Source organism: Enoplosus armatus, chromosome 15, assembly GCF_043641665.1.
Source record: "Enoplosus armatus isolate fEnoArm2 chromosome 15, fEnoArm2.hap1, whole genome shotgun sequence".
Lineage (NCBI taxonomy): Eukaryota > Metazoa > Chordata > Actinopteri > Centrarchiformes > Enoplosidae > Enoplosus > Enoplosus armatus.
Window position 1 is genome coordinate 1,778,362 of NC_092194.1, and position 22,557 is coordinate 1,800,918.

General features: G+C 48.0%; 1 protein-coding gene across 2 annotated transcripts; it reads right to left on the reverse strand.

Moving 5' to 3' along the window:
- Positions 1-3,734: 3,734 nt before the first annotated feature.
- setd3 (SET domain containing 3, actin histidine methyltransferase) lies at positions 3,735-19,801 on the reverse strand. 2 transcript variants are annotated; one of them, XM_070920778.1, is made up of 13 exons: positions 19,684-19,786; positions 19,217-19,309; positions 18,905-19,053; positions 18,712-18,784; positions 18,233-18,489; positions 11,427-11,485; positions 10,821-10,935; positions 10,058-10,132; positions 7,731-7,897; positions 6,492-6,577; positions 5,330-5,490; positions 4,555-4,935; positions 3,735-4,515 (listed from the first exon to the last, which is right to left on the reverse strand). In XM_070920778.1, the coding sequence occupies exons 1-13, from the start codon at positions 19,784-19,786 to the stop codon at positions 4,444-4,446; spliced, it is 1,791 nt and encodes a 596-aa protein (XP_070776879.1). In that variant the 3' UTR covers positions 3,735-4,443. The 2 variants fall into 2 exon arrangements, with proteins under 2 accessions (XP_070776879.1, XP_070776878.1); XM_070920777.1 differs by having other exon boundaries at positions 3,735-4,935; positions 19,684-19,801.
- Between the last annotated feature and the right edge of the window lie 2,756 nt (positions 19,802-22,557).

Genomic DNA, 22,557 nt, shown 5'->3' on the forward strand with positions numbered 1-22,557 from the left:
TACGTAACTTCCTGTTCGCGGACAGCTGGGCCGGTCATGCCAACGCAGTGTTACGATACAGTGTGCGGTTTGGTTCAAGGGGTCTGTTTTATAATGTCCAAAACGGGGCAAGCCAAATGAGCATCAGTGCGAATTTGGTTCTAGGGACGTCCGTGGGTCTCTGAGGGGTGTCCACTAGGCTTAGTCTCCTACGGAGGAGTCCCCATAGTGTTATACTGTAGCAAGTTGCACCTCCAGTCTCTCGAGGGACCACGCGCATTTTAGGATTTAGGACTTTAGGACGTCGAAGACACGTTTGGACTAAAGACGGCTGCATTTGGAGGAGGCCTTTTTAACCTGGATCTGCGTCTTGGTACCCTTTCGTGCCGCTACGGTGGCACAGTTACCGCGAGCGCGCTTCGAGTGTGGAAAGAGGTGGATGTTCGGATCAATCGCGGCTGTGGACGTGAACGCGATTCAGTCTTACGCTTTCAGAATGTGCTAGCTGAGATAATCGGACACGGATCTCATTGCAAAATTGTAAAAGTGGTACTCACCTCTTATAAGTACTGACCAAGGCCAGAGGGGGTGCACCCATCTCGCCTGTCCTAAAGTCCCGTCATCGGTTGCCCGTCGGTTTTAGAATTGATTTTAAGATCCTGTTACTGGTGTTCAAATCTCTTGATGAACTGCTCCTAATATATTAATATATATATATATATATATATATATATATATACTTACGTACGCTCCCTCTAGATCCCTCGGGCCCTCTGGCGCTGGCCTTTCAGTCGTTCCCCCAGGCGAGGACGAAGAACTACGGGGAAGCGGCTTTTAGTGCCTATGGTTCTCGGCAAAAGTGTACGACACTTTATGCTGAGGTCACAAATCTTAATACAGCGAACATGCTCACTCTCCTAAAATGCTAATGCCCCCCCCCCCACACACACACATACACGACACCGGTAAACACTTGCACGACAATGGTGTCGCCCTGGCCATGGCTGCGGCCATTGTATATTCATGTGGATGGCAGTTTATAATTCATGGGGCAGGATTACTTGGGAGTGCTGGTCCCAGGCCTGCTCCCGGCACTGACACAGTGAGTACTAACAATACCGGACATGCCTCGCTCTCCGCTGCCCACCCCAATGCCCATTATAATAATATATTCAAGGATTAAAGGGGTTTTTTATCTGAGACACCCGTGAATTATGGATGGGCCATTTCAAAATTTAATTGCCCCGAATTAAATGATTCAAGATAATGTTTCTTTTATAAATTGGTAATAGGGCCAGGGGGCAGAGAAGGGGAAAAGACATTAAATAAACCTTTTCTCCCCACCCCCAACCAAAGGAGGAGGGAAAGGAATAATAGACGGACGGTGACCTCGCGTCTCCGGGAGGAGGAGATGGCTTGATCCGAAGACGGAGGGTCGGGAAAACAACACTCGACACAGGAGGTGAGAAATGAGATGAAGTTTAATCTCTGACAGCTTCAGGACAAGTTTCCTTATCAACTCTGGCTTTGCGCTGCACACTTGCAGGTGTTTTTTTTTTGTTTGTTTGTTTGTTTTTATTTTTTTAACACTCCCGACAGGAACCCAGAACTACTGCATACGGTGAAATGGTGGGAGTCCGGTTCAGCCGGATAGCCAACGTGCCTGGCCAGGACTTGTTGAGTCTAGGGTTAAAGCTAGGAGCTCACACACACACACACACACACGCGCACGCACGCACACACACACACACTATGGTGTCTTTAGAAAAAGCAGCAAACAGACTGAATCTTACCAATAAGGTTGGTAAAAGTACGTGATTGCATTAAAAAAATACAGATTTGTGATGGAAAAGTGCTCGACCTACAGAAAGACGGTGACGCATCAAAACGTGACACAAAACAAGAGCATCGTGTGGTACAACAAGTGGACATGAAACATCTGACCTAAGGTGAACAGGACCTAGTTTTGGTCACTTCCTTTTCCCACCACCACCGCCGAGCTTCCCGGTAGCTGGCGAACACGTGGCAAGGGTTTTCGCTAAATCCTTCAAACCTTCACGGGTTAGCTGGGTTGACTGAGCCCAACTCAACATTTCAGGCCAAAAGCCAAGGTTCACTGGCAGTCGCAGATGTTTATATCCGTTTATTTAATAAAAAAAAAAAAAAAAGGAGCTAAAGAATGAAATCAAAACCCCCTGTGGCGCTAAATCACCTGTTAGCCAGCGCTCATTTCTGAGAGGACATTAGCAAGTAGGGGAGGACCAGGGAGAGTTGGAACGCTTCATTTTCCTTAATTCTGAACGAAAACCATTTCTAGCGGAACTGCCAACAGGCCGTGCCGTAACTTTAAAGAAATTGTTATTGAAATGGAAGCGCGGGGGGGGGTTAGCGCGACTTGCTTAGCATAAAGCTAAGAAACCAAAATTACATTTTTTTCCCCACATTTGTATTTGTGTAAAGATTGGCGCTGAGAAAATTGGTCGACTGCTTCATCAGGCGATCGACACGAGGCGAATACGTACGACTGTATTGATAACCGATTCATCGCTAAAGCACTGGAGTAACTTTCTTGCAAATATTTCCTGTTCTTATTCTACGATAGTAAGATGAATATATCTTGGTTTTGGCCTGTTGCCCCGTTGCCTTGAGCTCTGGGAAACTGACGGATTTCACTTCGCACGTCAGTCGAGAGCGTTCTTCATTTTTGGAACAGTAGTTTGCGAGAACACAAAAAAAAAAAAAAAAAAAAAAAAGTACACTGGTGTTTTGCGAGGGCTTTCAACCACATCTCACGGCCTTCATCAGTCCTCACGCGGCCTTCGGTAAATACGGAACTTCTGTCGCATGATCAACAGGTGGTTGGTGTTCATGTTTTATATATACTCAATATTATTACTGATGTTTTTCCTTCAATGCATCTTGCATGTAAATATGAGAAAGACACCTGAACCAACAGCTGCGTGTCACCGATGAAGACCCCCTGAGAAATGTGGTCGAGCGCTGGGTTACTGTGGAAGAGCTGAAGCACTCAGTCGCTACACAACATAGTGGGGGGGGGGGATAATGAGGTGACAAGATGGGTGAAACTGGAAGGACCCCATGAACACTTTCTACAATAAGGTAAAATGTGATAAAAATGTTCTAAATGATGCACCGTCAAGGATTCAGTCAGTCTTGGCTTTTTTTTTTCTTTTTTTTTTACTTTTTTTTATATATATATATATATTTATATATATATTTCAGACGCAGTCAGAGTTGATGGGGGCCACCCCCTACAGTTAACACAAACTAAAAAGAGTAAGAACCTACTGACAGTGTTTCCGTGTTTTTCATACAGAAAGTGTCACGTTTGAAACTGCCACATTTTAAGGCAGTCGAACAAGAAGAAGAAGAAGAAGAAGAAAAAAAAAAAAAAAAAAGCTTCCAACGTGAGCCACGCGTGAACCGTCACCACCTCGTGTCTCACCGAGTCCCTCAGTGCTGTATATGGCTTTCTCGGGGAGGGGGGGAGGGGGGGGGGGGGGGGGGGGGGGGGGGCAGTGATCGCTTGCTCGCTCATCACTCCCTTTTGGTGAGATCTGCAGATAAAAACCACTGCGACGTAAACAGAGTACATTCATAAAGATACTGTTTAAAAACACAAAGTAATGCAATGATTATGTAATGATGGAAAAGGTACAATTTGATGGTAAAAAAAAAAAAAAAAAAAGAATAACACACACACACAGAAAAAAAAAAAAACATCCTCCATTTTGGCCAGTTATATTGAACCATAACAGTTACCATCAATTTCAAATAAACTAATCAGAGCATTTTTATGTTGTCCTTTAGTTATTTTGCTCAACAACAACAACAAAAAAAAAAACGATTTTAAACCAGGAGGACAAAAAGGGGGAGTGGAGGGCAGTGATGGCATTGACTCAGTAGCACACCACGAAGAGAATGCACTAGAGAATACGATTGTCAACTCAAAACATACTGGACATATATGGAGACAAACTGCAGTAATAAACCAACCAATTCACAAGATTAGAGAGATTTTGGCTTTGAGGAAATAACATTCACCTAACAAACTGCTGGAACCAGTTTGCAGTGTCCCCCACCACCCCACCCCGCCCCACCCCACCCCCGCCTTGCTTTCTTCCTTCCTTCCTATGCTATGGGGCCTTGAAATGTTTTTCGATATATAAAGCTAGGTTTTAAACTCACAACGGAAACCGAAAGCTAATTTTGACCAAAAGTCCTGTTGTGCGCGGGAGGCTTGAGGGACACACACTGGCAGCACTTTTTCTGAAACGAGCTCGGCGGCGGACAACCGAGAAAAGCCACGCTGGATGAACGTACGGTCGGAAAAGGTTCTGCGACTTTGAATTTAAATGTTTTCAGCTTCTATATTTCTGAGTCATTTAAGAGACACAAAAATAAATAAATAGCGTGGGCTGTGGGGCAGTAAGGGGGTTATACTTATTCACTGTTCTCTTTGGGATTATCTTCAGTTCGACTGGCACTTAGGTTAGCCACTTCCCTTTGGCCCTTCTGGGTTGAACTTCCAATCGAGTCCAAAGCTGAGTTAACACCTTCGCTGGCCGTCTCCTGAGTCTCCTCCTGCACTGGCTCTCCGTTAGCCTCCATATCCATCCCATACACAGCCTTCTCCCCATTCAGGAGGTGACTGTGCTCCTCCGCCTGGATCTCCTGGCCTTCTTCCACCTCCTCCAGCTTGCGCAGGATAATAGGAAGCTTGGCGTCCGCGTCAGTGTTCTCCAGCAGAGCGATATCGCTCTCCTCGTAGCGAGGCAGCGGAGCGCCCTCCTCGAGCTTCTTCTCGAAGTGCAGGCGCTTGGCCCGCCCGCTGGCCGACGCCTTCTCCAGGATCTGCTTCTCGGCTAGGCGGAGCTGGATCGCCACGCGAGAATGGAGAGACAGATCGGGCTTCTCAAGCATGGAGCGGTCCTCCTGCAGGAGGACCAGGCCAGGAGTTAAGAAAGAAAGAGGGACGGAAGGAAGACAGAAGGTCATAAAAAGAAGAAGACGAAGAAGAAGGGAAAACATAACAAATTCAACACATTCAATTCCTAAGTGCTTGTTGGATCTTTGAAAAGCCCCCCCCCCCCTCACACCTCTTTGACTGTGGATTTGGGGAGGATACATCCTGCAATTTTTGGAACTTGGAACTTTCCGGAATCAACAATCCAACAATCATGCCTTTGACTGTGGCCATTCAGAAGAGGTTTAAAACCACTTTTGGAGACTTGTTTGGACTACCCTTCGTACACACCCCTGGCCCCCCTCTGCAATCAGACACCCCAAGTCCTAACTGTCGAGATAACTCAAACAACAGTCGACTGACCTCTGAGGTGGTCTTGTAGGTCTTGAGCAGCAGAGCAGCTCGGGTCTCGAGGAAAGTCCACAACTTGATCTCGTTCTCCCAGCTTACAGGGAACTCGCTGTTGCCCAGGGTAAAGATCTTATTGATGGCACGGTCTCCGAGCAGGTAGTCCTTCAGTTCCTCTGAAATCAAACTGAGCGTTAGCATCTCTTCAAAAGAAACCGAGGCCCGAGGGCCGTCAGTGAGCAGTGGTGAAGTGGACGTGGACTAGGACAAAGGTAGGGGTTCGTAAGACGTGTGACCCTACGGCAACACTTGTTTGCTGTCAGAGTAGAGGTCTTCGTGGGTGCAAAGGTTTGGACCTGATCCCAAACTCAATTCCAATCCCGACCCCAACACTGTCGGGTTGCGTCTTGAACAGAATTTTGGTGCAGATCAACGTTTGCATCTCCCCCTTCTGAACCCTTCCTCCCTGCTGCCTTTGATCGGAGGACCTAAAACATGGCTTGCTGACGTGGGAAGGTGAAAGAGGAGAAACTGCAACCGATTTGTGTGCGTACACTATTCCATCACATCTGTTAAGAAATGTCGACATGCGTGTGCAATAGGTGATACTACCCCCCCCCCCCCCCACACACACACACACACACACACACAAACACATCCAAAGGCGTTGGGGGCCGTTTTAAAAATTAACATGCAGCAAAAAAATGTGAATAATATATCAAGCGGGGTCCTGAAGATGAGTCTTGTGACAGAGGAGGATGTGGCCTTGTGCGGTTGGGGATTTATGACACCGGTGCCATTCTGCATACATGCCGATGAATATTGCAAACCCCCTGACGCACTGCTCCTTCCACACATCTGGTGGCCTGCCTTGATCAATTAACCACCTCAGGAATGGACAGGCCTTGCTCCCCCCCCCCCCTCCTCCTCCTCTCCATCGCTTCCCCTCCGTTGACGGCGCAGAGGAAGCAGTCGCTTGACGACGGTCCCATGGGGGGTGGCGGCGCCGGAAATGCGCTGTGACGTGTTGTTGTTTCGGAGTGCGCTACCAGGTTTGTGGCTTCGAGGTTCCACAGGGAACGTCCTGCTGCTGCTGCTGCTGGTATTTCACAGTGTGTGTGTGTGTGTGTGTGTGTGTGTGTGTGTGTGTGTGTTGGTGTATGTGTCAGTGTCTTACCCTCTGTCATGCAGAAGACTCTGAGGAAGGCTAGGAGCTGGGCTGAAATGGGGGGTTCGTTACAGTGCAGAGCAAAGATACAGGACCTGAAAACACAGCATACAGACCAACATGTATGTAAGTCACACACACACACACACATATATATATATATATATAAATAACAAATATCAATGTTGCCGTGTGAAGTATTTCTAAGAAGTCAGCAGTGTGACAGATAAATATATGAAACAAGTGTGATCCGGGACTCGGCAGAATCCATTCCACATCACAACATTACACACTGGAGGTAATTCGGGAGGGGAGACAATATTCCCCCACCCCAGTTTCAGCAAAGTGATCGATGTGGCGACGGGTAGCACGGGGTCGACATTATTACACCACACAGAGGCACTGCAGCCGCCTCCCCTCTCCTCCTATTGAATTAGCCCCTCTGTCCACCGCTCCAGCGCCGGAGCATCCGGCTTCAGGGGAGTTAACTCCTCGGAGGGAAATGCTTCGCTCCGAACGTGTGAGTGAACAGTCAACTGTGCTCCCTTAAATTCCACTTATCAGGCCGTTAAAAAGAACGAACGTGGCGGAGGCAACGGAGGAGCGACTTCCACGTCGCGGAAAAAAAAGAGCCCGCCGATAGCGGCCGCTCAGTATCTCGGCGAGGCCCCGGCGCCGAATCTGTCGCCGTTTCCTTTGAAAATGATCTACGAGCATATCTGTCAGTTTAATAGAGCGCCCCGGCAACAACAGGGATTGTTTCATTTAATTTCCACTGTTGAGATTTAGACTGTCATCAATAAGAGATTAAAAAGGCGTCTGATTAAAAATGCCGAGCAGAGAATGCTGCATAAAATTAAGGGGCTAATGATAAAATGATTAAGCTTCTTGGTGATGAAAGTGTTGGGGCGGATGGTAAATTGATACTTGGTGGGGTGGGAGGGAGGGGGGGGGGGGGGGAAACTGCTGCAACATTTATATTATGTGTTTCAATTACGCCAAGGGGGGGAGGGGGGGGGGGGGCTAATTGGTTGAAATATCTACTGTTGGAAGACAAAAGTGCACTGCGGCTATATGAAAAGGTGCACGGAGTTAGTCGTGAGCCTGAAGCTCCCTCTGACCCATATTAAAAGCTTTAGAGTAAAACGCTTCCAGCCTGGCTTGCAGATTCATATTCGAGGGTGGGTGGGTGGGTTGGTGGGGGGGGGGCCTGAAAAGCTTGTAAACAGCGAGAGGAGTCGGACGTACGCTGGGATGCCGGCTCGTGCCAGCACTTCGGCCTTCATGGCGTAGAGGCGCTCGCTCTTGCTGACGCCCAGCTTGATCTTCACTCGGTCGTGGGCGTTGTCCTGGAAGAAGAAGCCGTTGTGGATGACGAACTCGGCGTTGGATCTCGTGCCGTAGAAGATGTAGATCTACAGGGGGAACGGAATCATCATCAGCAACCAGCGCCGTGTTCAGCCCAGCATGTTATATATATATATATATACAGTGCATCCGGAAAGTATTCACGGCGCTTCACTTTTTCCACATTTTGTTATGTTACACCCTTATTCCAAAATGGATTAAATTAATTTTTTTCCTCAAAATTCTACACACAACACCCCATAATGACAATGTGAAAAAAGTTTTTTTGAAATTTTTGCAAATTTATTAAAAATAAAAAACTAAGAAATCACATGTACATAAGTATTCACAGCCTTTGCCATGAAGCTCAAAATTGAGCTCAGGTGCATCCTGTTTTCACTGATCATCCTTGAGATGTTTCTGCAGCTTAATTGGAGTCCACCTGTGGTAAATTCAGTTGATTGGACATGATTTGGAAAGGCACACACCTGTCTATATAAGGTCCCACAGTTGACAGTGCATGTCAGAGCACAAACCAAGCATGAAGTCAAAGGAATTGTCTGTAGACCTCCGAGACAGGATTGTCTCGAGGCACAAATCTGGGGAAGGTTACAGAAAAATTTCTGCTGCTTTGAAGGTCCCAATGAGCACAGTGGCCTCCATCATCCGTAAGTGGAAGAAGTTCGGAACCACCAGGACTCTTCCTAGAGCTGGCCGGCCATCTAAACTGAGTAATCGGGGGAGAAGGGTCTTAGTCAGGGAGGTGACCAAGAACCCGATGGTCACTCTGTCAGAGCTCCAGAGTTCCTCTGTGGAGAGAGGAGAACCTTCCAGAAGGACAACCATCTCTGCAGCAATCCATCAATCAGGCCTGTATGGTAGAGTGGCCAGACGGAAGCCACTCCTTAGTAAAAGGCACATAGCAGCCCGCCTGGAGTTTGCCAAAAGGCACCTGAAGGACTCTCAGACCATGAGAAACAAAATTCTCTGGTCTGATGAGACAAAGATTGAACTCTTTGGTGTGAATGCCAGGCGTCACGTTTGGAGGAAACCAGGCACCGCTCATTACCAGGCCAATACCATCCCTACAGTGAAGCATGGTGGTGGCAGCATCATGCTGTGGGGATGTTTTTCAGCGGCAGGAACTGGGAGACTAGTCAGGATAGAGGGAAAGATGAATGCAGCAAAGTACAGAGACATCCTGGATGAAAACCTGCTCCAGAGCGCTCTTGACCTCAGACTGGGGCGACGGTTTATCTTTCAGCAGGACAACGACCCTAAGCACACAGCCAAGATATCAAAGGAGTGGCTTCAGGACAACTCTGTGAATGTCCTTGAGTGGCCCAGCCAGAGCCCAGACTTGAATCCGATTGAACATCTCTGGAGAGATCTGAAAATGGCTGTGCACCGACGCTTCCCATCCAACCTGATGGAGCTTGAGAGGTGCTGCAAAGAGGAATGGGTGAAACTGCCCAAAGATAGGTGTGCCAAGCTTGTGGCATCATATTCAAAAAGACTTGAGGCTGTAATTGCTGCCAAAGGTGCATCAACAAAGTATTGAGCAAAGGCTGTGAATACTTATGTACATGTGATTTCTCAGGTTTTTTATTTTTAATAAATTTGCAAAAACCTCAAATAAACTTTTTTCACGTTGTCATTATGGGGTGTTGTGTGTAGAATTTTGAGGAAAAAAATGAATTTAATCCATTTTGGTATAAGGCTGCAACATAACAAAATGTGGAAAAAGTGAAGCGCTGTGAATACTTTCCGGATGCACTGTATATATATATATATATATATATATTCCTATTTTTAAGAATACATTTGGCTGCTCAGAAATGTCATCAATCAGCATCAACATGTTCCATCACGTGTTTCAGTTTTTATTAAAAGCCATCCATTGGTTTTAAACAAAGGCTGTCCCCTTTTTTCTCCCCCTTCCTCGTCGCCTACATTACCCAAAATGCAACTGGAGCGTATTCTTTTCGGGGGTATACTGGTTCCACGTTGATGGGTCAACAAAAATACACTAAAATGTAATTTTATGAATTTTGTCACCCCTGCTGGGGTTTTTTTCCCTTCAATTTTCTTATTTCTTGTTGGAGTTCCCATAATTCTTTGGCTGGCGTAAACCAGGAAGTATGAATATGACAAATAAAATTCATCCCCCCTGTTTCAAAGCAGAAAAAGTCACTTTACAAGAGCGCCAGCAGCAGCAGCCCCCTCACCTGTTCGTTCTCCTTGTAGTCCTGCAGCGCCACGCACTCACAGCGATCGTCCTCCAGGTTGTAGCCGGTGGTGATCTGCAGACCCACAACAGCTCAGTGAATACACCTCGACGGCGTTCATCAGGACAACTTGTGTGTATGTGTTTGTCGGTGACTTCAGTGTTCTCCCACTTGGCGATATTGAAAGCATGCGTTACTGGAACATGTCACCTTATCATCAGAAAGCGTAAAGCTGCAGGAGCGTTTATCGCGGCAGATGTGCGACAGTGTGCCTTCGGTGTGATGGAGCATGACTGGTGGTGTTTATTTATTTTTTTTTACTTATTGACAATGTGTCAGTATTTGAGTGCATCAACTTTTACCTGTTGAATATTTACATTTTTCTAAATAAAGGACTCTGGCATTTGTTCGTTTTCCCTGCTGCACGGAAAAACATAACAAACCGTGACCCCGTAACACTCCTAGTATTGGACGCCTTATGAGGGGAGTCGGGACTGGCTAGCTCGTAATGTTAGCCTCGACACCGAACTGAACACTCAGTGCAAAGTGATGCATGGATAAGATAGCTAGCTAGCTAACATAAGAGCAAACTAACGTCACGTCTCGGGAGTTATTCATATTCATAAACCTTTGTTTGACTAGTTTATCACTGAACCCGCCACCACAAGTAAATTCTCAACCTGCGGGAAACACTGCCATCGGTTTACTATAATGTGTGTGTGTGTGTGTGAGAGAGAGTGAGAGAGCGAGAGAAAGACTTTACCAGTCCATTTGTGTGGTTACACATGTCCCAGAGGGGGATGAGGGCCAGAGTGACCCGGCTGCCGTCCTCGGTGGGGATCTGGTTCTGGCGGGTCATCACCGAGGACACCGCCCACCTGTCACATACATACATACATACATACATACAGTCCACCAATCAACGCTCGTTACAGCGGCGCTCAGTCACTGCACCGACGTCCTGGACAGCAGCAGGGCGGAGGGACGAGAGCTCATTGTGCGCACAATACAGCAAGTCCAAGCTGAACCAGAATCAGCCGGAATGAAAATTGTGATGTTGCGATGTTTACAATCATTTTTACCGCTTGCCTTCACTTTCTCAGGTTTGCTTTCAACCTGTTTGACTGTCTGAACGCTGGTGTTGTGTTTTTTTTTTTTTTTTTTTATTTGTCCCGTCTGACTTCTTCTTAGCAATGCTGCCATATTCCCTGATCTGAGTGCAGTGTCATTATTACCAATAGGAAATGATGGCCAAACCTGTGATTATAAAAAGGCCTACATTGCAATAAACTGGAAACCTTCTTTTGCATTTGCTCCAGATTACAGGAACAACTCGCATGAACATACACACACACACACACACACTTACCTGTAGTCATCAAATGTGAAGCTGTCCTTCAGGGGCAGTTTGCTGGCGGCAGGATGAGTCTGGGGATGGAGGGACGAGAGGAAAAAAGGGAAAGAGAAGGGAAGAAAAAAAAAAAAAAACACAAATCAGAATGAGGAATTGCATTATGCAGGTATGCAGGAGAGGAGGGGGGGGGGGGTGTACCTGACAGGGACGGCTAACAAGACGAGCCGGGAGTATGGGGCCACCGCTGGGGTGCGCGTCTGCCCGTGTGTGTGGTCGGTTAGTGCAGTGTGACACTCGCCCCCCCACATACATCACTGTCAACTTAATTTGTTGTGGCCAGCAGCCGTCATAAATCTGCCTCATCAAGTTGGACCTGAAACGGTGTGTGTGTGTGTGTGTGTCCGTCGATGCCACTGGTTTCTCCATTTAAAGCCACCTACCTGAGCCACTGGCAAACACTGCCGAGCTTAAAGCGGGTGGGGGGGGGGAATGCATAATGAAGAGAAGGAGGGGCAAAGAGTCAAGAGAGAGAGAGAGAGAAAGAGAGGTAGAAGTAAGAAAGAGTAGAAGAAGACAGAGCATTAGCAGGAAGTCAGCCAGGAGTACATGAAAAGGAAGCGACATTATCATTTATTGTCATTTTGATCTGCTAATAGCCAGGTGGTGGTGTTCACCTGACCACACAGCGGGTGTAGCTGGCTCTATCGGTCACGTTCACAAGGGGAACAGACTGGAAAGAGTCCCCCCCCCCCCCCCCCGCGAGTTAGATGAAAAGAGATTTATGCCACTTTCATGTCGTGTGCGTTAAGTACAGAGTTGAAGTGAGGACATGGTTAGCTTAGCTTAGCATGAAGTGAAAAATCTGTACCTAAAACAGAAATGGAAAACTGATCATTTGTGATTTTAGGGGGCATTTACATGCTGGAACTATTTCTCGACGAGTCCATCCACTCAGCGCTTCTGCGCTTAACTGCTGGACAGAGTCGGGCTAGCCGTCCCCCCCCCCCCCCCCCGCTTCCAGTCTTTATGCTAATCTAAGCTAACCTCCAGCTTGATATCGACCTGGTCAGCTTACATTTGGAGAGAAAGTCAGCGAGTGTATTTCCTAAAATGTTGATTGAACGCTGATGTATCAGCCGGACTTGTTTCCTAACGCGCTCGTTTCATAAGCCGATGATACGTCAAAGTCGCGCTCGCACTTTGTTTTCCGCTTGGGCCACTACAACTCTTCTAGATCAGCGTCAAACTTATCGCTCAGAACTCAAAAACGCAACCACCATCGAACACCTTTCCTCCTGAACACACACACACACACACACACACACACACACACCTACCTCAGGGTAAAACAGGCTGGTCGCATCATATTTCATAGCTGCTTTGTGTGTGTGTGTGTGTTCCACAGAGGTGACGCTGATTCATCCCTACAGGTGAGTGCGGAGGATCATGCTTGTCGAGTTAAACAAAGTGACCAGGCTTCTATCTCACACACAGAGAACCAGAAACAATTATCTTTGCTCTGTTTGACTCTCTCCTGCCGGAGGAGGAGGAGGAGGAAGAGGTGGAGGTGGAGGAGGTGGGGGTTACTGAGGTCGAGGTCCGGATTACTGACATCCCGATCTCAACGATCATGGTGATTCCTGACCAGTCCGGGACGTGAAAGACTTATATATACATACACATATATTTCTTTATTATGGAGGAGTACATTATGATTACACCTTCTCACTGTAACTCAAACTACATGGCGTTTTTTTTTAATCCCTTTTTGTTGCCTTTCTTCCTTTGAAAGAAAAGCATCAAACTTGCGGTTGTTGCAACGCTTCGCTTCGCACGCTGCGGTCGCGTCAGCTGGGCGGAGTTAGCCATCAAATTCATGGTGACCCGGGCAACATACGCCGGGGTAGTAGAGTAATCGGGTGGACCCAACGTTAAGAGTTTGTCACGGCGTTTCGCTGGATTTGAAAAAAAAAAAAAAAACGGGATTTTTGAAAAGCGGACGTCCCTGGCAGATGTTATGCCATTGACTTAGCTGAATGTAGCCCGTTTCACACATGCAGTCTATCCCTGAAATGTTCAGGAACATTTCCTGCATGAGGCCACGTGTGAATGGGAGCGGGGACTGATATTCAGGGGAATCTGTAGCGCCATTTTCCCCACCTCAAGATCACTTAACATTTCAGGGAAAATGCCGGTACGGGCCGTGTCGTGAATGAAAGCAGCAACGTCGCGGGGGCGAGCTCGTAAAAGGGGCTACGTCCGTGACGAAAGGCGCCTTCGCGCGGAAATCCGACCGGCAGGTGACGTGTGAGTGTTGACTATTTTGTTTTAGATGGGGGCACACGGAAAACTCCAAACTTCTGTAGGTAGCAGAGGGAAAGAAACCCTTAACAACCAGACATATTCAGTTACAGTTTCACTGAGGAGATGGACACATGGGTGTAAAATTCAGCTGAATGGACTACGTACACACACACAGACACACACACACACACACACACACAGAGAGAGAGAGAGCGCTGCACGCTGAGCTCTTGATGCATTAGCATCCAAAGACAAGGGTCATCCATCATGTGCCACTGTGGAGAGAGAGTGTGTGTGTGTGTGTGTGTGTGTGTGTGTGTGTGTGTGTGTGTGTGTGTGTGGGCAAGTGAGGGTACAGGTAAAGTCTGAATCAATGAATGGACAAGAAGCCACACAGTGCAAAGGCTCGTGGGTATTTTCCCATCAGTGGAGACTGCTAATTGGCTGAGTGCGGGTGTCCAATCACAGCCAGGATTAGAGACACAACAGAGGGAAGATTAATGATTTCTGTGCTGTACCGGCGTGGATGAGATTAATATGAGCCCCCCCCCCGCCTCCCTCTCTGAGTTTTCAACCACCATTTGATGCACGGGTCTCCTGTTTTGTTTGGAACAGGCACGTGCACCAACACACCCACACACACACACACACACACACACACGTGTGATCACACCTGCGGACAGTCTCACTAATGGACAGTTGGGGGCGGTGACGTGCCGGCAAGCAAAAGCACGGATGCAAAGAAGGCAGAATGAATTAATGAATGAATGAATGAATGAATGAATCGGTAAGCTAGGCTAACCATGTCTGAACACACATGCGTGAGATCTGATCCAATCATTGGACAGAAATAAGAAATAAAAAAGGTAACACCAATTGCTTTACTTAAATGGTCACAAATACACCCCCCCCCATCTCTCCTTCTAGCCATTCCATAACATAGTGGAGGTTGGGAAGTGTTTACATGCTAGAGGCGCATCTCTGTGTCTGGAGGAATGCCAGTAGTGGTTGTGCCTGTCTGTATACATCAGCATATATCAGTCTGTGCGGCTGATCATACATCCAACACACCGGACAGGCAGAGGGCGGGAGGCAGGGAGGGGGGGGGGGGGTTTCTTGAGGAAGGTACATTCAGGTCAATTCAATTCAAAGCCAATGTGACAAGCTAATTTTCCAGCCCGGTCATCTGAGGAGGAGGGAGGAGGAGGAGGAGGAGGAGGTGGTGGTGGTGGTGGTGGGGACAGAGCGAGGAGCTACACGAGGAGGGAAGTGTGAGTGTGTGTGTGTGTGTGTGTGTGTTAAGAAAGGAGATGTATCAAAGATGAGGGGACAGGACACACACACACACACACCTCCATGAACCTTCCTTGCTCAGTCTCCATCTCAAGTCTGTCTGTGTGTGTGTGTGTGTGTGTGTGTGTGTGTGTGTGTGTGTGTGTGCGTGTGTGTGTGTGTGTGAGAAAATCTCCTCTCCTGATCAGAGCGGGAGCATTATTAAACACAACCCCTCTCCATCTTATTCCGCTGCTGTTGCTGCTGCTGCGGCGGCGGCGGCTTGTGCGCTACCGCCAACAATGCGTTACCCACAGCATTCGTCATACTTCACGTTTGCTCAGCCAAAGAGCAAAACAAAAGCTCGCCGGAACGTTCTAACATAGACTGGACTCCGTCTCTTGGTTGCCCAAAATCCCAAAAGCCTCGCTTCAAAAAAGGAGACATGGATTATTTTAGATATTACTTTTTTTTTGTTGTTGATATCACCGACTACGTGCCGTTTGAAATATGAAATATGTCCAGCACAGGGCGCTCGTTTCGAAGGAAATTAAGAGTAACACAAAATTAGGAATAACGATACAACTATATACAAGTCTGTGATGCACGTTTTGTTAAATATCTGACGAGTCATACATGGATCCCACGCACCACGAACATAACAAAATATATTGCCAACGTTTGCACTTACACTAGCGCTGAAAAAGGAAGTCACAGAGAGCGCCGTCTCACCTTCGAGACACCGTGAAGTGGACTCTGAACGCCAAACCACAGCACAAGTCATCTCGTGACACTTTACACGTAGAGCGGGTCTACACCGTACTCTTTATGAAAAGGTTATTATTACGGAGACCCAACGGTTCCCGCCATGGGCAAGCGCTTTGGCGACAGTGGCAAGAAGGACACTTCACTTTGAAGAGGCAGAGACCCCGAGCGGAACCGGACTCTAGGAGGTCTGCTTTGACCGGGTTGGGTTGACAGGAAAGAGAGAGGCAGAGACGCACAGCAACAACAATAGCGACAAAAACAACTAGAACGTTCATCGCCGGTTCTGGACCAACAGACGGAAGAGTTCACGTCATTCGGGCCTGTTGGCGTTCAGCTGGCGACATTTAATCCTTGCACATCAGTACAGAACATGTCGGTAAAAAACATGGCAAAACATATCTTTCCTTAGAAATCAGCATCAATACTTGAAGAAGGATGTCTCGCTGTGTGTGTGTGTGAGACATATACGGCCAAAAGTCACTGTACCTAATTGGTTGTCCAGTAGCAGTTTGAACAAAAGACCACCACCAAAAAAAATGGGTTTTTTTTAATTCCACATTTGCATTATGGGACAGTACGGGACGCCAATACCCTTCAGATTACCCGCATCCAGACCATGTCACCGAGTCTCCGCCGCGTTCAGACTGTAGATTAGCAACATTAATCAAACGGACAGCATTTAGACCAGGGTCAGCGACTGAGGGGACTCTTCTCCTATCCCACTAACGGCAAGTCATTTAGATGGCAACACTCCCACCTAGTGGAGTCCCCTGAAATTGCACTGTAAAGTCATTTTCAAAAAAAAAAAAAAAAGGAGGAGTAACCAAAGCATGTATCTTTAGTTGCCCCTTGGTGTTAAACAGAATGATGTACATTACATACTGCAAGGCTATTAGCAATAAACTAATCAAACGCACCATCTGAGATATTCCGTCACGTTTGCGTCTGGAAGGAGAGACATCGCCGCCAGTTATCTTAACATGCAGGATCGAATTGAAACAAACACCTAGCATGCTGGCAAAAAGAAAAGCACGTCTTCAGTATGAGGAGGGTCTGACTTCAGAGAGAAAGAGGGGGGTGTGGCGCGGGGGTGTGGGGCTGCGGTGACTTGTGATCAAAGCCGAGCTGCCATTTCACCACGCTCCAGATTAATAATGGGACATTAGCATATTTTGAGATTACTATCCCGCTATCTCTTGTGTGGGCCCGTTAACGAATATTTCATCACATCACATGCCGTAATCGCCGTCTCTATATTTTATTCCATTTGTTTGGCACACTACTCTGGACCGTCTCTGTGTGATCATTTTACAAAGTTCGCAAATCGAATCTCGACGAAAGGGTAGTGCTGATCTTGATATGCAAATCACTTTTGTGATACGTCAAATTACGATTAGCGAAAGTTTGTATGGCCATCTGTCAGTTTCAACTCTGCCTGCACTTCCACTTCCCAAATGAAGGTGGTAACAAACAAAAACTATGGTTCTTCCAGCTCTATATTCCACGCCCAATGCCTCCCCCTGCTGGTCACAGTGGAGCGCTGCAGGCACGTGACTTGTGACAGAAATGTGGGCGATTGAACAGCTGCAAATGTCTGCTGAGCCGGACAGGAGGGATTTTTCAATTGAAGTTTAACAAATAAAACTCACATGTCCTGACCCAGCGGGGAGACTGCAGCAGGTTCTGAGATTCTGCTGGCTTGAATTCATTGAATGACACGAGGGAAAAAAAATTATGTTGAAAAGTCTCGCTTCAGGGGACTGGAAGTCTTGATCCTATAAATTACGCACACCCACTTCTTTTCCTTTTTTTTTTTGCCCTTTACCCAAGCAAAAGTGGCAAATATCGCACGTGAAACGCTCTCCGTTACAAGTCCAAACCCAGATGCCGTTCACACAGTCCACAAATACGGCACAACAAAGTGAAGACACCTGTAAGCGTTGGACAATGGGTGTGTAGGGCCTTTAAAAAGGTCCCATAGTGTAGAAAGTGACATCTCCGTGCCTTGTTTGATTATAAAGCAGCTCTAGGTGCTGTAAAAATACTGTGAGAGTATTAAAGCGCTCGTACTCGGAAACTGTGCCTTTAAACGAGCCGCCGGGACTTCCGCAAGGTTGTGAGGTCACAACTATACAGCCACGCCCCCCCCCCCCATTTAAACCGCTCAAATTAAACCAAAGCCTCGCATTGGATAAGCGACGGAAAGACTAAATTACTGCAGCCTCAAAGCGACACTTATGTGCAGCAGTAGACCTTTATCACAACAAACATTTTTTTTTGCATGTCGACAAATGTGACTGAAACGCATTAATAATGGCTCCATTCCATTTAGATTTAACAGTTCCACGGCCCCGGTATTATGCTATCGAGCTCACTGGAACAGACATCTGAGCTTTTTCAGTCAACATGTCTGCTGTGAAACACACACACTTGGCACATTGATAAGTGTGTATTACCGAAACGTGGGGTCTGCCTACCTGTACCAGTTTGTAGAAGTAAGCGTACTGGCGCGCTGTGTTTTTATACTGGCTCAGGATGTCCTGCACCGCCTGCGTGCCCAGCAGCAGCTGCACCTCCTCCTGCTGGTAGAACAGCGGCGTGTCGTACTCCTGAGGGAGACTGCGGATGTACGGCAGCCAGGACGAGGCGGGGTTGGCGCGCTCGCACAGCAGGTGGAAGGCCAGCGTCACGTTGCCCATGGCCTGTAGGATCCTGTCCTGGCTGTACAGGGGACCTGGAGACAGTTACAGTGTTGCTGCGAGCGTACAGGCTGATGTTCACACACTGAAAGTGAAGCGATGTTCCGCTAATCTCAGGGGGGAGGGATTGGATTTGGATATTTGTATGTTGCGTGTCACTTCAGCTGGTTGTTTTTCCTTTAGATGCTGGAATGGCACCATTTCCTCATGGGGCCGAAATACTTTGGTGTTATATACTTGTCATGCAAAGTCCTTACCCAGTACAGAGTTCTGGGCCGACTCCACCGTCATTAGCATCTTCCTGGGAATCCACAGGAATAGTTCCTCTGCCTGCATGCATACACACACACACACACACACACACACACACACACACTATTAATTGCTTTAAAAACAAAAAATCTCCAGGCTGATTCTGTACTGCACCGGAGAAGCGTTGAAATCCTTGACCTTGATTTCTCTGGTGGCGCGCAGGCCGTAGCCCTCTGTTCCAAAGTCGGCCACCATGAAGCTGTCGCAGGACGCCCCGTTCTCCTGAGCCCAGGACATCAGATCTGGGAAGTGGTCCTCTCTGCTGCCCTCAAACACTATCGACATACCTGAACACACACAGACAGCAAAAATGACTACAACATAATAATTTCTGTGTCCTTTATTTTAACCGTTAAACTGATCCCTGACTTTAAATGCAATCTACCAGTGCCCATCACTCAATAACGTGTGTGTGTGTGTGTGTGTGTGTGTGTGTGTGTACAGACTCACCCTTCTGTTTCTTGCGGATCTTCTCCACCAAGCCCCTGATCTGGATGTACTCCTCCCACTCCTTACCAGCAGAGGGTGCTGCGCTGCTGCATTCTGGGGGCAAAGCACACGTTGAACCACAAGCGCCTCCACTCGTACTCGCTTTTCAACTCACCGTGCGGCACCCTTAATAGCCAAAGCGTGACCCCCGCAGAAGGGCAACGCAACACTAAAAATCGCACAGAGACGCTGAAAAAGCCCGGTCAGCGGGAGTTGTCGGCACAACAGAGGTCAAAACTGTTTATTTACTGTAAATTACGCTGCACTTTGTCACGTTCTTTTTGTTATTTTTATAGAGGCGTCAACTTTGCTGCAGCACATAAACCACATGCGGCATTGTAGACACAGACAGACAACCTCATTAATGAGTACAGTAAAAAAATAAATGTGAAGGTGGGACTGGGTGCACAAGTTGAGGGTCAACGTACTCTGCAGCAGTTCAGAGATGAGGTTCATCATCTCCTTGGGGGAGACCACGGCGCTGGCTCCTGAGCCCGACTTCTGAGTCTTCACTCGACTCTTCTTTCCCATGGTGCTGGATGGACGACGGGGCTGAGGAGACACACCGTTATTACCGTCAGCGATACGCCTCGCGTTGCTGCGTGAAGCTCTCTGAAACTTACCGATACCTGCATCGCCAACGTCGCAACATGGTTAAAAGCAGACACACACACACACACACAGATTAAAGAACAACTTGCAAAACTGCCCACTCTGCCCCACAAGCACAAAGCGCACAGATAAGCCGGCTCCATGAACTGGCCAGAGCCACACTTCCCCTTTTGTTTGCAGTATTTCTACGGGGGAGTTGGTGGAAGAGCATTATTCAAACATCTAGGCGGTGCAAACTCAAAATGAAAAGGTACCAAACTGACACCACCACAAGATCTGACAGAAACAATGATGTCGTAGCTGTGTGTGTGTGTGTGTGTGTGGGGGGGGGGGGGGGGGGGGACTATTCTGTATCTTTGAAGAAGATATATAGAAGATACTTTAGGTGCAAGTAGCATACGGGAAAACATGTTTAAATCGAAAGGGGGTGAGGTCAGAAAAGTGTTTGATTTCTGACAGATGGAATTTCATTCATGGTGCTCACAGCTTTTAACGCGACTAGGTGGAAACCCCACCACATGGCTGGACCGTGTGTGTGTGTGTGTGTGTGTGTGTGGTCAGTTGTGGCCACAAATGTTGCGCAGATGGTCAGAGGCCGTGTCTATCGTGTGAATTGCTGGATCTTTTTTTTTTGTGGGGGGGGGGGGTCTCCCAGAGCTCTACGAGTGAGACTGTGAACCCGCCGTAACACGAGACAGTCCGCAACTGAGTGAGCTAGTAACAGTTGGCCAACGCCACATGTCCTTAGGCTGGAGATATTTTAAGTCTCCCACAGAAGGGCCAGCAGACTTGTAACGTGTGTAAAGCCAGCCAACTATCCGGGGGGGGGGGCTGCCTGGTTGGTTGGTTGGTTGGTTCAGTACTGGTAGACATCCAAAATCCAGGTCTCTTAACTAATTCAAACTCTCTGGTAAGTAAGGTTTAATGCACAGGTTTAATGGCTCAGTCATCAGTGGTGGGGGGACCATGACTCCCAAGTTCGACTTCTCTGAAACCTGTAAAGTCAGTGAGACATGTACAACACACACACACACACACACACACACACACACTTTATTTCTTACAAATGCATCTCTGGCTGACGTCACGCAACACACAACCCATGCACGAGAATAGAGCTTTTGACTTCAGCTACCCCTGGGCTCGTGACACAGTTAGCGGCGTGGTTTGTCACGACTGGCCGCCGCCGCCACCCCCCCCCCCCCACCCCGTGCCAATTTCAGCTCCTCTCTGGCAAAGCCTTTCGCGCAGCTAACGTTACGTGGAATGACTCAGTGAGCACTTTTTTTTGTATATATACGGGAAAGGTCGCGTCGGGGCTTCACTTTTAAACACAGCATAAGTGAGGCATTAGCGAGTTCCCCCCCCCCCCCCCCCCACCCACCCAACCAACTAACTACACGCTGACAAGCCCACCGGGTGCTAACGTTAGCACCTCGAGTTATATGGTAGCCTTTCCCCACTAGGCCAGCAGCTAACTTTAGCTTACTAGCATCGAGGAATCACGCCCATCCGGGCAGAGGCGTAACTGGAGCGGGGCAGGGTAACGCACGGAGCTCATTCATCCGCACTGGCTCCACTGTGAGTGAACGTTACCAGGCTAGCTGTTAGCTGCGAAGCTGTCAAATGATAAAGGATCAGCCTGAGTTTTAGAAGGGGCTTATCTGCTGGGTTGGCTGGCTAGCTAGCTTTGCCTGCTAAAATATGACCGCCTCTACGCCACATGCACGCATTCACGGAGAGCAACGCTCAACGCCAAGACAGAACTTTACGAAACAAAACCAGCATTTTCCCCGATTCAGTCATACCTTTTTAAGTGACAGCAGCAGTTCCTGTGTTCCTGCACTGAAACCAACCTTGACCGAGTGGCGCGTGTGATTGGGGTAGTCCTGAAGTACGCCCACAAAAACAACCCTGGATCCTGGCGCTCTAATTGGCTGTTGGGCAGCACGCTCGAGAAACATGACGGCGACTGGTCGAAATTGCCGATTTATGTAAATTTGCCAATTTCCCCTCCCACCGCGCCTTGCCATTGGACGCGTACTTTTAGAAAGATCAACGCGGCCATAAATGGTAACGTTTGAGCCACAATGATTGGTTGGGAGACATGTCAGTCGTGAACGGGGTCCCGGTTGTAGTCCGGTGGTCTTTGTTTGGATGGAGTGGCTTGCTGGTAACTCACCTAGAGTGTGCGGGTACTAATATATCTATATCTTTGCATACATCAGTGGGGTTCCTCTCGCAGACATTTCACACGTGTTAATTACTGGCAGTAGTGCGTAAACGCAACAGTAGTTCGGCTGAACAAACTGTGTCGCGGCTTGGAGTCATTGTTTTTGTCACCTCCATTGCTGTAACGTAGCGTTACACGTTAGGTGCATCAGTAGCTAGCAACACCTCTCGTTCGCCGCCTGACTGGAACGCTCGCTAGCTGGTTAAATGCAGTTTTCCTCTACACGGCACGGCAAGGAAATTCCGCTCTAGCTCCCGAGTCCTGCCGCTGGCGGGACGAGAAGGACCCGTCCAACCCTGGACCTCGTCAAACCCCTCTTATTCTGGGACAGGAAGGACCCGGCCGTCCTGGACCACATCAAACCATGCTGGTACTGGGACAAAAAGGACCTGGCCCACACTCCATCCCAGTCAGAGGGACTGGACCCTGCCACTGAGGCCCGGTACCGCAGAGAGGG

What these genes read in the sequence shown, in the direction of transcription:
- setd3 (XM_070920777.1), bottom strand. Translation starts at nt 19,786, where the DNA reads ATGGGAAAGAAGAGTCGAGTGAAGACTCAGAAGTCGGGCTCAGGAGCC. An exon ending in TTCACATTTGATGACTACAG is followed by an intron (nt 10,936 to 11,426) that starts GTAAGTGTGTGT and finishes TGTATGTGACAG; the next exon opens with GTGGGCGGTGTCCTCGGTGA. An exon ending in GCACGAGCCGGCATCCCAGC is followed by an intron (nt 6,578 to 7,730) that starts GTACGTCCGACT and finishes CTGTGTTTTCAG; the next exon opens with GTCCTGTATCTTTGCTCTGC.